General features: G+C 37.9%; 1 protein-coding gene across 2 annotated transcripts in view; it reads left to right on the forward strand.

Moving 5' to 3' along the window:
• The window catches only part of PDE7B (phosphodiesterase 7B), a 344,692-nt gene that overhangs the window by 277,507 nt on the left and 44,964 nt on the right, over positions 1–22,221 (forward strand). For both annotated transcript variants that reach the window (XM_030809727.1, XM_030809726.1), the window contains 2 exons: positions 19,479–19,630; positions 21,480–21,543. In XM_030809727.1, the coding sequence (XP_030665587.1) occupies positions 19,479–19,630; positions 21,480–21,543 (216 nt within the window). The remainder of the gene's footprint in view (positions 1–19,478; positions 19,631–21,479; positions 21,544–22,221) is intronic.

Raw genomic sequence — 22,221 nt, forward strand, 5'->3', positions numbered from 1 at the left:
ATATACCATGTAGGTTCATTTCAATATTTTACCTAAAAGACTGGTGAGTGGAAGAACCAAGCCTTGAACCTCATTCTAGGCCAAGTATCCTTTTCTCAGAAATAGTTTCTTATTCCATTTCATCACAGTCTGTAGGCTCTGCCTAGCTTGGCAGCACCTGTAGCAGAGACTCCATGTACAGCAATAGGATGGTGCTAAGGCTCATCTATGTGGAGATGAGACATACACCAAAGAGAATGGAGAATACTGTCATGGCACCATAGCTGCTCCTGGAGGTCCCAACCCATGAGGGCACTGCTTAGTTATCCAGCCACATTACTTGGCCACTAGAAGGGCAGCTGGAAGTCCCAGGAGAGGGCAGAGATTTCCTCCAACCACACCTCTCCCCACTCCCCACCCGAAGACCACTGTTTTTGGCTGTTGCTGCTATGGAAGAACAGGAGTGAGCTCCCGCTCTTGACAGGAAACTCTCCAGCAGCAGAAGCTGTAACTTCCTCATCTTTGCATCATCAGCACCCAGCCCAGTGTCTGAGCCAAAGTAAACCCTCAGTTAATGTTTGGAGAAGGGGAAGGAAAGGAAGGGAAGGGTGAGCTGTTGAGACAATCGAGGATAGTTCTTCTCTTTGGCCATTCTAAAAGTACTTAGCGAAATTTATTCTAAAATGCTAGGTCTCCACCTTCTGTTTCTCTCTGTCCCCTCCTTCAGACACAGCAATTAAACTCTTCATTCTGAGCAATCCAGTGTTAATAACCTAGGATGAGAGAAGGCAAGAGAAACCACAGTGCCAACAGTGCACATCCTTTTTTGTGCATTTCTATGCCCCCTCACTTTCATCCCCTGCCAGTTGCATCTCCACAGGTCCCACCTGAGTGGGTTTCTCTGTGGCTTTAGCAGGGTATGTGTATATTCATTTTTTTTCCAATATAGGTGTATGTAAGCTTGTTCTCAGAGCTCTATAGTTTCCATAGTTGTAAGAATAAAAACATTTTTTTGACCGACCACTCCATCCCTGCCATGATGCTTTACCTCATCTGGAAGGGTGTGCAGGACCCAGTCCATTATCAGAAAGGCTACAATCTCACAGAGGGCAACTCTCAAACCCATATGGGATTCAGAGGGTGGTGCCAAAAACTTCTTACATTTCTTCTCAGACTACCTTTCATTGGTACAGAAACCTCTTCTGATGGGTGCTTGAATGTCCCTTCTCTCTTGATCTCCCTTCCTCATTCCTTTTCTACTGCTCTGTCTCCTCACCCTCTCTACCTGACCACACCCCCTACATATACACCAGGTGCCATCTTGCCTCTATGCCATGTAGAAAGAAAGGCTTCTGACTCCATCAAGTGTGAGTGGCAAAGTAGATCATCACTTTCTTGAGAGCGGAGCACCCACTAGACAAATAATCTTTCTCTTGCTCATATTTTTTGCCTTATACAGTATTTTAATTTCTAGGCACTTTTATACTAAAACCTTCCTTACCTGCCACAGCTGAAGTAGAAACAAAAGTAGTGAAGGGGATAAAGAGCCAATCCCACCACCTTCCTCTGGGTAGTTGAGGGCAGAAACATTCACTTGAATCTTCTTATATGAGTCCGTTTTCACGCTACTGATAAAGTCATACCTGATACTGGGTAAATTATAAAGAAAAAGAGGTTTAATGGACTCAGTTCTACATGGCTGGGGAGACCTCACAATCATGGTGGGAGGTAAAAGGCATGTCTTACATGGCAGCGGCAAAAGAGAAGTGAGAGCCAAGTGAAAGGGGTTCCCCCTCATCAAACCATCAGATCTCATGAGACTTATTTACTACCATGAGAACAGGATGGGGGAAACCACCCCATGATTCAATTATCTCCCACCGGGTCCCTCCCGCAACATGTGGGAATTATGGGAGCTACAATTCAAGATGAGATTTCGGTGAGGACACAGCCAAACCATATCCATTCTGTATATTCAGGTACCACAGTGCCTTGCACAGAGCAGGTGTTCAATGGATATTTATTGGTGGAGGCTTCCCAGTGTTCATCACACTACAAAAAACAAATAGCCAATTCATTCCTCAACTGCTTCCAGTTCGTTTGACAACTACCAAAGAATATTATATATTTATTATAGCCATTCCTAATTAAAACATTATGCAAAATTATCAAGATAGGTAGAGATATTTAGAAAACACATAAAAGACCTATGTGTTTTCTAGGGGGAAGGAAAGAAGAAAACAATGCCCATGGGCCATGTTAAGCAGCAAGGAAAGGTTTTGGATTATGCCCTGACACCATGACTCTATCAACAGATGTCCCTTCAGGTAAAATTTCAGGAGACTATAAGGCTTGGCTCCAAAGGGTTAAACACAAGGCCTGTGTGCATCCCTGTGCATCCTGGCAAGTTTTTTTTTTGTTTTTTTTTTTTTTTTGAGCTGCCTGTTTGCCCAAGTAACTCCCACTCTTTCCCTTCCCCACAAGCTGCTGCTCCACTCTATGTACACAACAAAAATGTTTGTCTTTTCCAAAGCTGGGGGCACTAACCAATGTCTGTGAATTTCTTTGTGTAATAACATAATAAACAAATCACATTAAGTCAGTGTCAAGTGAGACATGTGTTTTCAATTTTAAAACCCACAAGTGATTATTTATTCCTTAATACTTCATTTGTACATTTAGTGAGAGAAATAGGAAAGTCATACACACATAAAATCGCTTCCAATCTTTGCTACGAAGTTATTTCTCTAGTTGTTTTCTAGTTATTTTACAAGTTGTCTTTCAATATTAGCATTACAGTATTTCTCACTCTCTTGTTCACTGATACCAAGTTTAATTTTCAGCCTTTACAACTTTATTGATTTTTAAACACTTGTATTTATGAATTACACGGTTAGAAAGAATGAATAAGAAATGTCCTCTTATGGGTTATGTTTTACTATACTTCTTATGTGGTAAATAACTCATAATATGAGATCTACCATCTTAGCAAATTTTTAAGTATATAGTACAGTCTTGTTAACTATAAGTACAATGTTGTACAGCAGACCTCTACAACTTTTTCATCTTGCATGACTGAAACTCCATACCCCTTGAACAGTGATTTCCCATTTCCACTTCCCCCAGCCCCTAGCAACCACCATTCTACTTTCTGCATCTATGAGTTTGGCTACTTTACTATACTTTTTTTTTTAAGGACCAAAACTTAAAATCCTTTGGGTGCTGATACATCATTTTGGATCCCTATACCCCAGAGAAAATAGGGTCCTCTGCTAGACTGCCTTATGTCTCTACTCTTTGCCCTTTCCTGTAAAGAGCAGGATATAATGAGCAGAGCATCATCTTCAAGGTCAGAAAGACCCAGGTTCCAGTCCCTGCTCTGTTACTTATCCATTGCATGACTTTGGGTAAATTACTAAATCTTTCCAAACTCATTTCTTCATCTGTAAGATGTACCTATTTTAATATCAACTTCACAATACCTACTTTTATGAAAATTGGATCACAAATTTAAATTACCTAGTAGGTGCTCAATATTTTGGTTCCATCACCCCAGCTGCAAACTCTAGCCCCGTATGGATTGAATACATGGAATAGGAGACCCAGTGTGTTTGTTCTAGATGAAATACATCAGATATGTCTTTGGGAACCATTCAGACACTCACGCGGGTGGACGCTGCAGTAGTCATCTAAAACAATTCTTTCTTCTCTCTGAACTAATTCAATGTGAAAATATATAGCTTTCCATGCCCTGTTACTATCTTAATGAAACCTGCTTCCTTAAGAGTGTCCTGCACCAAGAGTACAGACATGATTAGTCCTAAGGTGCCACTACAATCCATAGAGAGCCATGGGCGCTAAGAGAGAAATCTCAATGCACAGGTAAATTTCTCAAGTTCTCTGAGGAAATAAGGATATTTACATTTAAAGAGTTATATTCCAACCACATATAAAAAACACATAATTAAATCACAGAATCCACTCCAGTGAAATGTAATTCAAGCAGCCTTTGTAACCTATAAAGAAAAAGGAATTAGCTTCCAATGCATTCCGTTTCTAAAGAATAAAGCATAAGGGTTTTCTTTCAGGAAGTTTTTAGAGATCAAAGTTTCTATCTAGGCCTCTACCAATGGGTACAGTTAGTACTAATCTACCATCATTCTAAAGATGCACTTATAATCATTTAGGAAAATCCAACAAATTCAGAAAAGAAATAGAGGTTCAAGTTCTTCTACACAGGGGATTATCCCTGTTATCTGATGTGTTAGATGAATGAATCTTGCCTGTTCTGGACAATTACTTCAATTCAACAATTCCATGGTAGCACCTATCATGAGCCAGATAATGTACCACAATAGACAGAAGAACAGCTTACACTTCGATAAATAGTCATCTCATTCCTTCATTCCTTCTTTCGGTAAACACCTTTTCGGTAAGCTAGGCACCATAATAATAGGTAAGACATGGTCCTAGCCTAACAGGGTTTACAGCAGTGTGCAGCATCTGCCATATAGCAAGAGAGCTAAGTTACTGCAATACTAGGAGGAGAGCTGAATGCCTCTGACCAGGAGCCCAGGAGGAAATACTTGAGGTGGGCTGCCGAAGGACAGATGGCATTTCAACAGGTGGGGAGAATATTCAATTGAGAAGGAATGTGGGAATCCACATAGAAACAGAAAACTCTGGGGGATGTGGCATAAAAACAGCAAGAGCAGAGATCTGTTTATCTGCAGGGTACTTTTGGGAGATAAAAATGGAAAAGTAAGTTGGCCTCATATTGTGGAGGGCCATGAATGTCAGAATAAATAATATAAATTAAGGAGACATTGTGGGGACCATTGAAGGACTTGGAGCAGGGGGCTGACATGGTAGGAGTTGTGCCTGAGGAACAAATCCGTTGGTGGTAGGTGAGATAGATTGAAAGGGATGACTAAAGGCCCTCAGAGGGGTTAATCCAATATCCTGGGACAGGGAGTAAACTAGCAGAGAGAGTGAAAGGAGAGAAGCAGTTGTAGTACGTTATGGCACACATCTGAAACCTTTGCAGTCAAATTTGACAGTCCAAACATCTCTCCCAGATAAAAGACCACACTTGCTTTAAATGTATGCTGAGAACTAGAGAGTTAATGCAGCAGTTTTTAACCTCTGGAGACTTAGAATCAACTGAAAGTTTGGTCACTTCAATTTGCTCACCACAAACCATTGCCCTCAAAACTCTGGATTTGCTATAACATTTCAAACTCTGAGAAGCGGAGGGTTCAATAAAACCACATTGCGCCTGGCACGTATTTCTTCTTTAGGACGGAGGAAACTTGATCTGCTTCTTACTAATTCATTTAAATTTCATTCAAACTGGGATTTCGAAAAACCTTTTGATTGCCCAGAGAAGCCTTAAGAGATTACTTTTAAAGCCTTTTTTCCCCTCCTTACAAAAAGAAACAATAGTTTTCCAACCAACCCCGAACCCCGGATGTCAGAGATTCAGCCCATTCATTGGGATGGAGTTTATGGTAGGCAAAAAAAAAAAATTGACTAAAAACGGCAGATTTTGCCAAAAATCCGTGTGTTGCATGGTTAAGGAGACAAGCATTTGATCCTCTTGAACACCTACAAGCGATGCAGCAGGGATGCAGACAGTCAGCTAGGAAGGAGCTCATTCTACTCCATGACTCAAATCAGCCATGTTGGTTTTCCCTTCACTGTCAAGAACATAAAGGAAAAATGGCAATTGAAAAAAAGTAAGCATGTTAAAAAGGAAAGTGAGAGAAACAATTTCACTCTGCCTTAAAGAAGACTTTCCTATTCCTCCCCCTTCTCCTCCCACTCGGTGGCAATGTTGAAACAAAGCTCTTCTTCTAGTGACAGCCATCAAGAAGTCGTGAGTATTTTTTGTACACAGAAGAGCTAATGACATAAGGCTTTAATACATTCTATTCAAGACCTGAGTTTGGAGAACTTAAAATAACTTTTGAGTTCCTTTAAGCTCAAACAGATTTCCCAACTTCAAATTAAATTTTAAGATGATGGTTTATTTTATTTTGGTTTAGGTTTTTTCCTCCTTTCTTACTTTTTTTTTTTTTCTCTTTTTGGTGGTTTTATTATTGTTGTAGATGTTTTGTTGTGTTTCTGTTTTTTAATATTTACAACTCAACTTTCTTTGCTATTAAAAACTAAGCCTAGCAAATGCCCTAAATGTTAAGAAATTTAATTTGTTTTTATCTTAAATTGCTCAGAATTTCAAAGTCATTTATAATGACTTTGTCTTAAAAATAGGTCCACCCATGTGAGGAAATATCCACACTTGATGATGTTAAGGGCCAAATAATATATTTGGTTGTCATCAGTTTCTACCCATCATTTTCTGACCACTGAGAATGTACACAGTAAGAAATAAACAATATGGCCACTTATGACCACTGGTGATTTCTGAAAGGCAGGGGGAGACATAGTATTTTATTTTAAAATGTTTTCTGGCAGCTATTTTATGAATAAATGAAACTTTAGAGATGCTAAACTGTGAAAGGGGTGATTTGAATACTGAAGTCTTTACAACCAAGTCTAAGTTATGAAATTTGCTAAAAGCACGTGAAAATGAATCGAAGTGTTTAATACATTGAAGGGAGCACTGGTCTCATCCAGAGAATGACATCTTTAGCACCTCATCAAAGTCCATACTGTAAGTTCTGGAAATGAGTCAATATTGTTTTCTACACACAACCTCTTTAAATAATTTTTTTTAATTTCTTAGTCTATATAAAAATTATTTTTACAGGGCAACTGCATCTTATGCTAGGTTACTTCAATTTTAAAATCCTCATGTATGCTTTCAAGAAAACTGTCATCTTAGACAACACTAACCTTCTAATTTTGCAGGGATCCTGAACCCTGAACTAGTAGAATGTGTGAAAGAGTGAAAGAGCTGTGCTGTAAATCTGCTACTTCTGCTTCAGGACACTGTCAAACTAATTAACAGTTTCTCCTGTTTTTTAAAGCTGCATATTGAAAACTAGAATTTCACCCTGATTTCTCCAGAGTTCAGCATTCTTGAACTTAGATGAGAGCACACACATCAGGAAAGTAATTTAATTCCGTTAACATGTATTTCACACCTACAACCTTTGTGGTTGTAGGACTTTGTGGAAATTCAAAGAAAATTTAACAGAAATCTGGTCTCCAAAACCTTACAGCCTGATGAGAAAGTCAGATATGTGAGTAAGAGTGAACTTTGCAACCATACGAGGCACAACTGAGTGTTATAGCAAAAGTCAAAAAAAAAGCAAAGGACAAAGAGGGTGACTAGGGTCAATAATAATTGTACATTGAAAAAAATAACTAAAAGAGTATAACTGGATTCTTTGTAACAGAAAGGATAAATGGTTGAAGGATAAATGGACGTCATTTTCCATGACGTCATATTACACATTGCATGCCTGTATCAAAACACCTCATGTACCCCATAAATATGTATATACCTACTATGTATCCACAAAAATAAAAAATAAAACAATTATAAGAAGTGAAAATAAAGTAAAATAATGAAAAAAAAGCAAAGGACAGTGGCAGTGGCAAGAGGGCCTGGACCCTGGAACTCCATTTTGAGGTTGACTCAGAAAATGATTACAATGTGTATGTATAAGTTTCAGCATCTTCCACTTAAATTGGCTTATTGTTCAAAAAGAGCATTTAACAGTGATATTTCTGTAAATGAAGAGAATTTATTCAAATTTAATCAACAAATTTTTTACTGTTTCCATTACACATAAGATTATTATACACTAGATACCAGGGGTCAGAAAGGTTGATTAAATGGTTTCTGACTTTGGGGTGTAATAGTTGTTCACCAATAACTCTGTAGTACAAGACATATGGAACCAAAAAAGAGCCTGCATTGCCAAGTCAATCCTAAGCCAAAAGAACAAAGCTGGAGGCATCACGCTACCTGACTTCAAACTATACTACAAGGCTACAGAAACCAAAACAGCATGGTACTGGTACCAAAACAGAGACATAGATCAATGGAACAGAACAGAGCCCTCAGAAATAATGCCACATATCTACAACTATCTGATCTTTGACAAACTTGACAAAAACAAGAAATGGGGAAAGGATTCCATGTTTAATAAATGGTGCTGGGAAAACTGACTAGCCATATGTAGAAAGCTGAAACTGGAACCCTTCCTTACACCTTATACAAAAATTAATTCAAGATGGATTAAAGACTTACATGTTAGACCTAAAACCATAAAAACCCTAGAAGAAAGCCTAGGCAATACCATTCAGGACATAGGCGTGGGCAAGGACTTCATGTCTAAAACATCAAAAGCAATGGCAACAAAAGCCAAAATTGACAAATGGGATCTAATTAAGCTAAAGAGCTTCTGCACAGCAAAAGAAACTACCATCAGAGTGAACAGGCAACATACAGAATGGGAGAAAATTTTTGCAACCTACTCATCTGACAAAGGGCTAATATCCAGAATCTACAATGAACTCAAACAAATTTACAAGAAAAAAACAACCCCATCAAAAAGTGGGCAAAGGACATGAACAGACATTTCCCAAAAGAAGACATTTATGCAGCCAAAAAACACATGAAAAAATGCTCATCATCACTGGCCATCAGAGAAATGCAAATCAAAACCACAATGAGATACCATCTCACACCAGTTAGAATGGCCATCATTAAAAAGTCAGGAAACAACAGGTGCTGGAGAGGATGTGGAGAAATAGGAACACTTTTACACTGTTGGTGGGACTGTAAACTAGTTCAACCATTGTGGAAGTCAGTGTGGCAATTCCTCAGGGATCTAGAACTAGAAATACCATTTGACCCAGCCATCCCATTACTGGGTATATACCCAAAGGACTATAAATCATGCTGCTATAAAGACACATGCACATGTATTTTTGTTGCAGCACTATTCACAATAGCAAAGACTTGGAACCAACCCAAATGTCCAACAACGATAGACTGGATTAAGAAAATGTGGCACATACACACCATGGAATACTATGCAGCCATAAAAAATGATGAGTTCATCTCCTTTGTAGGGACATGGATGAATCTGGAAAACATCATTCTCAGTAAACTATCGCAAGGACAAAAAACCAAACACCGCATGTTCTCACTCATAGGTGGGAATTGAACAGTGAGAACTCATGGATACAGGAAGGGGAACATCACACTCCGGGGACTGTTGTGTGTTGGGAGGAGAGGGGAGGGACAGCATTAGGAGATATACCTAATGCTAAATGACGAGTTAATTGGTGCAGCAAAACAACATGGCACATGGATACATATGTAACAAACCTGCACATTGTGCACATGTACCCTAAAACCTAAAGTATAATAATAAAAAAAAAAAAGACATATGAAAAATCCTGTAACAGTTGGGTGCAGTGGTACATATGTGTAATCCCAGCTACTCTGGAGGCTGAGGCAGGAGGACTGTTTTTAGGGCAGGAGTTTGAGGTTGTAGTACACTATGATTGCACACCCGTGAATAGCCACCACACTCCAGCCTGGGCAGCATAGCAAGACTGTCACTTAAAAACAATTCCTATAAAAGGAAGATAAAGCCTATGAATAGCCACTAACCAAGCAAGAAATTTTATTAGAATTACTAGCTCAATAATTATCAAAGTAGGGCTTAATAACACATTATTAAGAGGTTCAGTTGGACTGATGCTCAAAAGTGCTAATATTAGGTTTATGTAGTTGGATCTCCACGGGTGCTTAACAGTCAGCTCTGCTCACTTAAACACGAAGTCTTTCCTTGTTCCCAGTATCACCTGAGCTACTTCTGCACCAGTTACTCACTACTCGACTTCTGGAAACAGTTGACATAGACCTATTTCAGGGAACCAGATATACAGTTGACAGAAACAGCCTCATAATATGGATATATTTACAGCTTTCTTAAATCTCAGATATTTAGTCTAGGTTTAAGGTTTCTCCTGGTACCAAAATTAATCAGCCCCTATACAGAGACTATTCCATAAAGAAGGTACTCAAAAATGAAAATGATTTTTATTAACATATTTTTGCATTTAAGCCAACCCCAACTTGTAAAAATTTAAAAATTACTGTACCGGCAGTGCCAGTACAAACTCTGTATTCCTAAAATTAGCATCAAAGTAGTGCAAAAATGTGTTAATATGTAGATATTTGTGATATTTACAAAAGAAAAGTGAACAGAAAATGAATTTCACAGTTCAGGTCAATGCTCACATGGACTAGACAATGAAACGTTCTGGAACACCTTTTTATAATTATTCCAAATGAGAATTTGGAAACCATAAAACAATAAAATCCAAACAAAGGTGCATTAGGATAACTGTAAATGCCTTTAAGTAATGATTTGTAAAATTGTATAAGGGTCTTAAATAAACCTAGCATTTTATTACCAGGCACATTGTTAACATTCCCCAGATTTTTACAAGAGGAATTTAGCAAGCTATCTGTAAGATTTAGCTTTGCTAATCATTTGCGTTTCTACCCAGAAATATATATCAAATACATTATCATATCAAATACATATCAACACATTATCAAAGTAAATATAGTAGCTATGCACTGGGAGTACTTTTGGAAACAAATATATCAGATCTTTATCAATAATTGATCAACACATTTAAATACTTCAAAAACCAGGACTTTGTACTATTATACAGAGGGTGCTTTATTCAGATTGTTACATGAATTTTTTCCTCCCATCTTCAGCTTCTTATATCTTCGTTTTTCATTATCTCACAAAACACAAATTGCTCCCTAAATGACACTCGATAAGTTGTTAATGTTAGTTTAAATAACATTGGATTGTTGCACGTTCTTCCCCTTTAGAAAGCTACCTTGAGGATTTTTTTTCTGGTTAGCTTTATGTATGTCCTCAAATAAGAAAATTAAGTGCTATTGTTTTCGCAAATGGCTATGTAGCATTGCTTCTGAATCATTTGCTTGTTAATTAAAGGATAACCCAGATGGAAGTTAAATGGAGTAGTCATGGCCTGCCTTGCTATTTTAGAAAATATTTGCCACCAGTTAACACTGCAACTTCTCAGATATCTACTTGCCCATCTGAGACAGTAGGTTTGAAAGTACACAAAGAATACACATCATGATGACCAATTCATTCAAAAACTTTGAACATTTTTATGGGGAAAGACATTATATGCTACATGTTTTAACCTAGAAGGCATCATAGAAAATTAACTATGAAAAGATTTGTTGGCTAGCTTTATTTAATTACTGGATTTTTTTTTGTTGTTCTTTATTATACTTTAAGTTTTAGGTACATGTGCACAACGTGCAGGTTTGTTACATATGTATACATGTGCCATGTTGGTGTGCTGCACCCATTAACTTGTCATTTAACATTAGGCATATCTCCGAATGCTGTCCCTCCCCGCCCCAACCCCACAACAGGCCCCAGTGTGTGATATTCCCCTTCCTATGTCCATGTGTTCTCATTGTTCAATTCCCACCTATGAGTGAGAACATGTGGTGTTTGGTTTTTTGTCCTTGCGATAGTTTGCTGAGAATGATGGTTTCCAGCTTCATCCATGTCCCTACAAAGGACATGAACTCATCAATTTTTATGGCTGCATAGTATTCCATGGTGTATATGTGCCACATTTTCTTAATCCAGTCTATCATTGTTGGACATTTGGGTTGGTTCCAAGTCTTGCTATTGTGAATAGGGCCGCAATAAACATACGTGTGCATGTGTCTTTATAGCAGCATGATTTATAGTCCTTTGGGTATATACCCAGTAATGGGATGGCTGGGTCAAATGGTATTTCTAGTTCTAGATCCTTGAGGAATCACCACACTGACTTCCACAATGGTTGAACTAGTTTACAGTCCCACCAACAGTGTAAAACTGTTCCTATTTCTCCACATCCTCTCCAGTACCTGTTGTTTCCTGCCCTTTTAATGATCGCCATGCTAACTGGTGTGAGATGGTATCTCACTGTGGTTTTGATTTGCATTTCTCTGATGGCCAGTGATGATGAGCATTTTTTCATGTGTCTTTTGGCTGCATAAATGTCTTCTTTTGACAAGTGTCTGTTCATATCATTCGTCCACTTGTTGATGGGGTTGTTTTTTTCTTGTAAATTTGTTTGAGTTCATTTTAGATTCTGGATATTAGCCCTTTGTCAGATGAGTAGGTTGCAAAAATTTTCTCCCATTCTGTAGGTTGCCTGTTCACTCTGATGGTAGTTTCTTTTGCTGTGCAGAAGCTCTTTAATTAGATCCCATTTGTCAATTTTGGCTTTTGTTGCCATTGCTTTTGGGGTTTTAGACATGAAGTCCTTGCCCACGCCTACATCCTGAATGGTATTGCCTAGGTTTTCTTCTAGGGTTTTTATGGTTTTAGGTCTGACATTTAAGTCTTTAATCCATCTTGAATTAATTTTTGTATAAGGTGTAAGGAAGGGATCCAGTTTCAGCTTTCTACATATGGCTAGTCAGTTTTCCCAGCACCATTTATTAAACATGGAATCCTTTCCCCATTGCTTGATTTTGTCAGGTTTGTCAAAGATCAGATAGTTGTAGACATGTGGCATTATTTCTGAGGGCTCTGTTCTGTTCCATTGGTCTGTGTCTCTGTTTTGGTACCAGTACCATGCTGTTTTGGTTAATGTAGTCTTCTAGTATTAACTTGGCAATGTGGGCTCTTTTTTGGTTCCATATGAACTTTAAAGTAGTTTTTTCCAATTCTGTGAAGAAGTCATTGGTAGCTTGATGGGGATGGCATTGAATCTATAAATTACCTTGGGCAGTATGGCCGTTTTCACGATATTGATTCTTCCTACCTATGAGCATGGAATGTTCTTTTGTTTGTATCCTCTTTTATTTCATTGAGCAGTGGTTTGTAGTTCTCCTTGAAGAGGTCCTTCACCATCCCTTGTAAGTTGGATTCCTAGGTATTTTATTCTCTTTGAAGCAATTGTGAATGGGAGTTCACTCATGATTTGGCTCTCTATTTGTCTGTTATTGTTGTATAAGAATGCTTGTGATTTTTGCTCACTGATTTTGTATCCTGAGACTTTGCTGGAGTTACCTATCAGCTTAAGGAGATTTTGGGCTGAGACAATGGGGTTTTCTAGATATACAATCATGTCATCTGCAAACAGGGACAATTTGACTTCCTCTTTTCCTAATTGGATACTCTTTATTTCCTTCTCCTGCCTGATTGTCCTGGCCAGAACTTCCAACACTATGTTGAATAGGAGTGGTGAGAGAGGGCATCCCTGTCTTGTGCCAGTTTTCAAAGGGAATGCTTCCAGTTTCTGCCCATTCAGTATGATATTGGCTGTGGGTTTGTCATAGATAGCTCTTATTATTTTGAGATACATCCCATCAATACCTAATTTATTGAGAGTTTTTAGCGTGAAGGTAGTTGAATTTTGTCAGAGGCCTTTTCTGCAACTATTGAGATAATCATGTATTTTTTGTCTTTCATTCTGTTTATATGCTGGATTACGTTTATTGATTTGCGTATGTTGAACCAGCCTTGCATCCCAGGGATGAAGCCCACTTGATCATGGTGGATAAGCTTTTTGATGTGCTGCTGGATTCGGTTTGCCAGTATTTTATTGAGGATTTTTTGCATCGATGTTCATCAGGGATATTGGTCTAAAATTCTTTTTTGTTGTGTCTCTGCCAGGCTTTGGTATCAGGATGATGTTGGCCTCATAAACTGAGTTAGGGAGGATTCCCTCTTTTTCTATCAATTGGAATAGTTTCAGAAGGAATGGTACCAGCTCCTCCTTGTACCTGCGGTAGAATTTGGCTGTGAATCCATCTGGTCCTGGACTTTTTTTGGTTGGTAAGCTGTTAATTATTGCCTCAATTTCAGAGCCTGTTATTGGTCTATTCAGAGATTCAACTTCTTCCTGGTTTAGTCTTGGGAGAGTGTATGTCTCGAGGAATTTATCCATTTCTTCTAGATTTTCTAGTTTATTTGCGTAGAGGTGTTTATAGTATTCTCTGATGGTAGTTTGTATTTCTGTGGGATTGGTGGTGATATCCCCTTTATCATTTTTTATTGCGTCTATTTGATTCTTCTCTCTTTTCTCCTTTATTAGTCTTGCTAGCAGTCTATCAATTTTGTTCATCTTTTCAAAAAACCGGCTCCTGGATTCATTGATTTGTTTGAAGGGTTTTTTGTGTCTCTGTTTCCTTCAGTTCTGCTCTGATCTTAGTTATTTGTTGCCTTCTGCTAGCTTTTGAATGTGTTTGCTCTTGCTTCTCTAGTTCTTTTAATTGTGATGTTAGGGTGTCAATTTTAGATCTTTCCTGCTTTCTCTTGTGGGCATTTAGTGCTATAAATTTCCCTCTACACACTGCTTTGAATGTGTCCCAGAGATTCTGGTATGTTGTGTTTTTGTTCTCATTGGTTTCAAAGAACATCTTTATTTCTGCCTTCATTTCATTATGTGCCCAGTAGTCATTCAGGAGCAGGTTGTTCAGTTTCCATGTAGTTGAGTGGTTTTGAGTGAGTTTCTTAATCCTGACTTCTAGTTTGATTACACTGTGGTCTGAGAGACAGTTTGTTATAATTTCTGTTCTTTTACATTTGCTGAGGAGTGCTTTACTTCCAACTATGTGGTCAGTTTTGGAATAGGTGTGGTGTGGTGCTGAGAAGAATGTATATTCTGTTGATTTGGGGTGGAGAGTTCTGTAGATGTCTATTAGGTCCGCTTGGTGCAGAGCTGAGTTCAATTCCTGGATATCCTTGTTAACTTTCTGTCTCGTTGATCTGTCTAATGTTGACAGTGGGGTGTTAAAGTCTCCCATTATTATTGTGTGGGAGCCTAAGTCTCTTTGTAGGTCACTAAGGACTTGCTTTATGAATCTGGGTGCTCCTGTATTGGGTGCATATATACTTAGGATAGTTAGCTCTTCTTGTTGAATTGATCCCTTTACCATTACATAATTGCCTTCTTTGTCTCTTTTGATCTTTGTTGGTTTAAAGCCTGTTTTATCAGAGACCAGGATTGCAACCCCTGCCTTTTTTTTTGTTTTCCATTTGCTTGGTAGATCTTCCTCCATCCCTTTATTTTGAGTCTACGTGTGTCTCTGCACGTGAGATGGGTTTCCTGAATACAGCACACTGATGGTTCTTGACTCTTTATCCAATTTGCCAGTCTGTGTCTTTCAATTGGAGCATTTAGCCTATTTACATTTAAGGTTACTATTGTTATGTGTGAATTTGATCCTGTCATTATGATGTTAGCTGGTTTTTTTGCTCATTAGTTGATGCAGTTTCTTCCTACCCTCGATGGTCTTTACAATTTGGCATGTTTTTGCAGTGGCTGGTACTGGTTGTTCCTTTCCATGTTTAGTGCTTCCTTCAGGAGCTCTTTTAGGGCAGGCCTGGTGGTGACAAAATCTCTCAGCATTTGCTTGTCTGTAAAGTATTTAATTACTGGGGTTTCTTAAACACCATCTGAGTTTATGTTTCAAAGACTGGCCCAATATGGTAGCTCACAGTTATAATCCAAGCATTTATGGTAGGCCTAGGCAGGAGGATCACTTAAGCCCAGGATCATCAGCCCTGGCAACACAGTGATACCCCATGTCTATTATATTTTTTTTATTTGAAAAAAAAAAAATGCAAGACAGGCTAGAGTCAGGGGAATGAGGCACTAGTCTTACTTAAAATTTAGGGGAATACCAAATAACTTGGTGATCACGATGTATCATATCTTAATGTAATATTTTTAAAAATCAAAATTAAAACCAAAAATGTCATGAGAAACAATATATCAAAAATTTATATAAAGATCCAAAGAGGTCTGCATTCTGTCATGTTGCTGAACTAATATTACTATTATTCATTTGACTCTAGGTGAAAAAAATAGGTAAGGAATCTTGCTGTTTTCTTCTTTGTTGTAAAGATAAAAACAGATCTAAATTTGATATCTCCAGCTCATGGCATCATTAGTTTAGTAATATTTTAGTCAAAATTAGTGAATAGTAACCATTATTTCCTATCATCTACACTTAGGATATGTCACTTAATTTCAATGTCATTATCTTAACTATGAATCTTCCTAAAGTACTACACTACTTGGAAAACTAAAGGGAAGTTTAAGAAGTAATCCATCATTTCAATTTGCTACATTTGTGGCATATTTCCATCATTCAGGGCTATTTTGCTTGCTTCTGAGTTTATTATATAAATATAAGTATACTCTCAGCTACATAAGACATTTTCTTTTAGTATTTTGAGCTGGGGGAATTTTATAGAATATGAAAAAAAGGAAAAGATCATCTATATTTTCTATTTTCCTGATACATAACACAGGAATAATTTATTTATTGAATAATTGATTTCATTCTATATAGAGCTATCACTACATTTCTTTACTTTCCTATGTAGCAGAACTCCTTAAAAGAGTGGTCTACACTTAATATTGTTTCAAACTACTTCTTCACATTTTTTCTCTTCTTAAACTTTTTATCATAAAATAACTTCAATTTATCAAAAATCTGCAAGAATACTCATATACTTTCTCCATATGCACCATTTGTTATATTTTGCAATCTTTGCCTTACTGCATACATTTTTTCTTAACACTTTATTGTACATATGCTACTTTATCACTAAATATTTCAGCATGTATTTTCTAAGAATGAAGGCATTCTTTTGTAACCACACTTCAATTATCAGACATTCAAATAATGTGTTTGGGGTATTTCTGGACAATCACTGTGATGTCAACATTCAAGTTTTGAAAGGCACATGTGAAACGAGTATTAAAATATTTATAAGTACTGTCTCATGCATAAATCCATATCCAAAATTGTGCTAATAATGTCATTTATGACCTTTTTTCTGATACAGAATCCCGTTAAGGGTCATGCATTGCATTTAGTGCACTGTCTCTGGTATTCATTATTATGAAACAATACCTACAGCTGTCTTTGTCTTTCATGATATTGACATTTTTTAAGAGAGCACAGGCTGATTGTTTCGTGGAGTGTCCTTCAACAATTTTTTCTAATGTTTCCTGTTTATTACAATCAGATGTGCATTTGGGGCAGGAACACAATATGTGTGAGGTTGTATCCTCAGTGCATTACATTAGGAAGGGCATGATGTCAGTTTCTGGTGGCATTAACTTGGATTACTTGCTTTTTAAACTTTCACTTAATAATTTTAGTATCCATTAATGATTCTTGCCTTAATCAGTCATTACCATATTGGCTGCAAAATGGTAATTTTCCAGCTCTATTATTTCTTCTACATTTATCAGTTGGCACATTCTACAAGGAAGAGATTTCACTTTTCCTTATTTATTTACTTACTTACCTTATCACCTGTATGAACTCATTCTTACTTCAGCCAATGGTTTATAAGCCATTCTTTCATTATTCATTTTGAGACTCAAATTTCCCATATTTTCTGAGAGATCCCTTGATGTTGTCACTTCTGTCATTTTTAAATGATTCCATCATTTTTTGAGCTCCCCCTTATTTTCTAGTATAACAAGATGCTACAGTTCATCTGATACATTTTCCATCCCTGCCCTAGAATCGGCCATTTCACCAAGATAAATCTGGTTCCTATTAGCAAAAAGTTATATTTAAAAACCAGAATCTGGGTGCTAGATGTGCTCGTTGCTACTTCTAGGCACTTCTAGAGTGTTGCTGCTTCTAGGCACACAATAAAATGTGCTCAAGTACTGTTTATAGTTCATGGCCAACTCTCAGTCTTCATGGTACCTGACCCATTAGCAGCACTTAATTTTAATGACCACATCTTCCTCCCAGCAATACGATCTTCATGAAGCTTCTAGGAAATGATGCTCTCTTGGCTTTCCTCTGTCCTCACGGGATAATCCTTCCCAGTCCTCTTTAATTTTCCCTACTTTTCTCTAAACCCATCTAAAGTCAAGGTAGAGTCTAGAACTCAGACTTTGATCCTTTTCTCATCTGTATCTATACTTACTCCCTAGGTAATCTCATCTGACAACTTTCAAGTTTTTATCTCAAGCCCAGTCTTCTCTCTCAAGCTCTGGATTTTATATCCATTTATTTCTACTTAGCATCTTCACCTGAATCTCTGATAGATGTCTAAATACATGTGTAAAATTGAACCACTCCAGACCTGGTCCACCTATAGCCTGCCCTTGAATTATGCCTTTGCAAGCATAGTGCAGCCTAAATAACAAACTGATTTTGGTCACTCACTGCCATCAGACAGCACCCATTGTTTCCTCTGCCTCTGCCATCTGTTGTGATTTTTGAGTTCCACAGAGGAAAGGGGGAGATGGGAGAAGGCAGGACAGAAGCCAAAATTACTTTACATATGAGCCGTACATTTCCTACTAGACTGTTAAATTGACTCTACATTCAAAATTGGCGCAGACGTCACTAATGTGGCCTTAGAGTGATTCATATAATTTCAGCTGAAATAAGAAATATCTTGACAGACATTCAAATAATGTGTTTGGGGTATTTCTGGACAATCACTGTGATGTCAACACTCAAGTTTTGAAAGGCACATGTGAAATGAGTATTAAAATATCTCTACTGGTAAGATTAGATTTTTATGGCAACCAGTAAGAGAGAATACACCATTAGAAAGTAAACACTCTCTGCTTCTTGTCAGGGGCATCCAGGTCACTTTTTGTGCAAGATTATTGGTTCCTTTGCCAGTGATATTCCTAGAATATTAGAAACCATTTCCTCACGTGTAAACTGGTGTATTTACAACCCTTCTAATTCAGGTGGAAAAATTCATCATACAAGTGAGAGTGTGGGATGAGAACTTGGCCTAACTGTTTGAGTCTCAATTCTGCTATGGTGGAAAAAGAATAACTGCTCATTTCAAATGCAGGCAGAAGTGTGTGAATTTCACTTAGCATACCAGCATCATTAACAAGAAAATGAAATTCTTAATTCATATATTTCATGGCCTTCCAAACTTACATTCTGAAACACACCTTGACATTTTAGTAAACGTAATATATAAGAAATATTAGTTAGGCCGGGTGCAGTGGGTCTCTCCTATAATCCTAGCACTTTGGGAGGCCAAGATGGGCACATAGCTTGAGCTCAGGAGTTCAAGACGAGCCTGGGCAACACGGCAAATCTTGTCTGTATAAAAAATATAAATATTAGCTAGGCATGGTGGCACATGCCTGTAGTCCCATCTACTCAGGAGGCTGAGGTGGGAGGATCGCTTGAGCCCAGGAGGCAGAGGTTGAAGTGAGCCAAGATTGTGCCACTGCACTCCAGACTGGATGACAGTGTGAGACCCTGTCTCAAAAAATAAATAAGTAAAAAATTAAAAAAAAAAAACAAATATCAGGTATGTTCATGAAACATTTCAAATGTAGAGTTCAATAGACCATATTTTTAAAAGTATGGAAAGTATCTTTTAAATTTATCTTCTTTTAATACATTATAGTTTTACAGAGTGGAGAAAATTGGCTCTCTTTTAAATATATAAATTTCTTGACTTGATGACTTTCCACAGATACAACATACTCAGGGGAGATTGGCACCAAGAAAAAGGTGAAAAGACTATTAAGCTTTCAAAGATACTTCCATGCATCAAGGCTGCTTCGTGGAATTATACCACAAGCCCCTCTGCACCTGCTGGATGAAGACTACCTTGGACAAGCAAGGGTAAGCTGGCTGCCCCTGTCTCCTCACAGCAGGCCAGTGGCCAAGAGCATGTGCCTCAGCTGATAGCACCGGTGTTGGAGTCCCACTCTGCCTCTGAGGAGCTCTGTGACCCTGAGCTCATTATTCCATACATCTAGATTTTTTCCTCTAATAGAAAATGAAATGAACAGAAACATCCCCCTTATGAAGTGCACGAAGTAAACCATGTTTATATGCTTAATAGACCCATGCCTAACACATACTAGCCATTTTCATTTTTATAAAGGTACAAAACATATTTGCACAATACTAAGTAAAGCAAAATTTTGGACTGGCAGATTACTAATGAGGGAATAACTAAATTTCTTAACTTATTAAATTAGCTCATTGTAATAGCTACACTAAAAATAATCCAATCATTATCAACTCTTAATTCTACTTCAGGCTGTTGATGCACTGCATTTTCCTTTTTATAATTTTTAATTCATTTGAATAAATTTTAATAACTCTACAATTACTTTTGTAATACATTGATCTGACTGAGGGTAGAAATTAATGTGTGACCATCTGAAAAAAGTGTTCAGGTTATGTCTACCCCAAACTGCCAAAGGAATTTAAATTTCAGCAATAAATGCCCCAGTTTAAACAGAAGTCGAAGATAGATTTTATAGCTTGCATGCTAAGTGATATTATACTATTTATATACTATTATGAAATATATACCACTGGCAAAGCACAGTGCCTCATGCCTGTAAATCCCAGTACTTTGAGAGGCCAAGGCAGGAGGATCACTTAAGCTCAGGAGGTTGAGGCTGCTGTGAGGTATGATGATGCTACTGTATTCCAGCCTGGGGTACAGCGTGAGACCAGGTCTCAAAAAGAAAGAAGGAAAGAAAAGAAAAGAAAAGAAAAGAAAAGAAAAGAAAAGAAAAGAAAAGAAGGAAAGTAAGAAGAGAAAGGAGGAAAGGAAAGAAAAGAAAGGAGGAAAGGAAAGGAAAGGAAAGGAAAGGAAAGGAAAGGAAAGGAAAGGAAAGGAAAGGAAAGGAAAGGAAAGGAAGAGAGGGAGGGAGGGAGGGAAGGAAAGAAGGAGGGAAGGAAGGGAGGGAGGGAAGGAAGGAAGGAAGGAGGGAAGGAGGGAAGGAAGGAAGGAAGGAGGAAGGAAGGAAGGAAGGAAGGAAGGAAGGAAGGAAGGAAGGAAGGAAGGAAGGAAGGCAGGCAGGCAGGCAGGCAGGCAGGCAGGCAGGCAGGCAGGCAGGCAGGCAGGCAGGCAGGCAACTAATATATGCCATTAGAACGTGAACAGCAAGTAATGTCAAAAGAGATAATTCCCAATATTAGGTCTCCAAAAGGATAAAAAAAATCATTCCTAACAACTTAAGGTCTGAGATTGGGAAATTTTTGAATGTTTGCTTGCTTGTTTGTTTGTTGAGAGGAGAACAAGCCTAAGCTTCCCCAGCCCTGGAATGTCACTGACAGAGCACTCCTGGCAGTGTCTCTCCTCTAAGCAGCCACCTCTCAAGAAAGGTGGTGTGAGATGTGGAAAGGACAGAGGGCTGGAAGTCCAGCTATCAGAGGCCAAGTCCTGGGGCTGTCTTTAATATTGTGTGAGTTAGGTAAAAGTCTCACACAATCTAAACCTCAAAAATAACCTAATATCCCTTCATTTTTCTGATGTGTTGTGAGGGTCTTTTTGTGTCACACTGAGGCATTTGGATTTTATTGTAGGACACAGGGAAACCACTCATTTGCACTAGATGATAGTATGCTAGGATTTTCAACTTTTTAATTGTTCAATCCACTGTATCCCAAAGTAAATGTTTGAGTCTCCAGTGTGATTCATTTGCGTGCTGTTTTTTGTTTGCCTTTTCAGCACATGCTCTCCAAAGTGGGAATGTGGGATTTTGACATTTTCTTGTTTGATCGCTTGACAAATGGTAAGTTACCCAAAAGAATTCTCACTAAAATATACACCATAAAGTGGGATTAATTTCATGAAAAACAAAATTTATTTTTAAACACTGCTATTCCTTTTTCCTTCTTTCCCCATTTTCATAAATCTACAGCTACTAAAGAAGGACCAGAGTAAGGGAAAATCAACTCAGATGAAGAATAAGGACTGAATTTGAACTTAGAATATTAAGACAGTTTCCTTGTGACCTTGATCGTCCCAGAGGAATTTAGAAACCACAGATTAGATTCTTTTCTGGCAGAATATTTTGGCCACATCCAGAAGTAGGGAGTTCATTGTTAGTTGATGAAAACTAGAAACAAAAGCACATCTGATCAGCCCTGACTTTTACAGGGCAGGGTGCTTATGCAGTTTTATTAAGTGAGCTAAGTTTGTCCTGTTGCGGGTATTGCTCAAATATGTTTGACATCATCAGAAGAAAACAATTGCTGAGGAAAGAATATAAAAGCTTAGACTGCAGCCAAAGGGAAAAGTAAACATCTTCATTGGTGTCACTTCTTAAATTTTTGTGCCTATAAAGACCTTCCTTAAGAAAATAATAAAAAAAACCTATTATATTTTTATCTGGCCATTAAACAAAGCTGATGAGCTTTGAGAGCCAATGAAAAACATCACATTTAATGCTGATGTTGATAGATCTCCT

Source organism: Nomascus leucogenys, chromosome 3, assembly GCF_006542625.1.
Source record: "Nomascus leucogenys isolate Asia chromosome 3, Asia_NLE_v1, whole genome shotgun sequence".
NCBI classification, from domain to species: Eukaryota; Metazoa; Chordata; class Mammalia; order Primates; family Hylobatidae; genus Nomascus; species Nomascus leucogenys.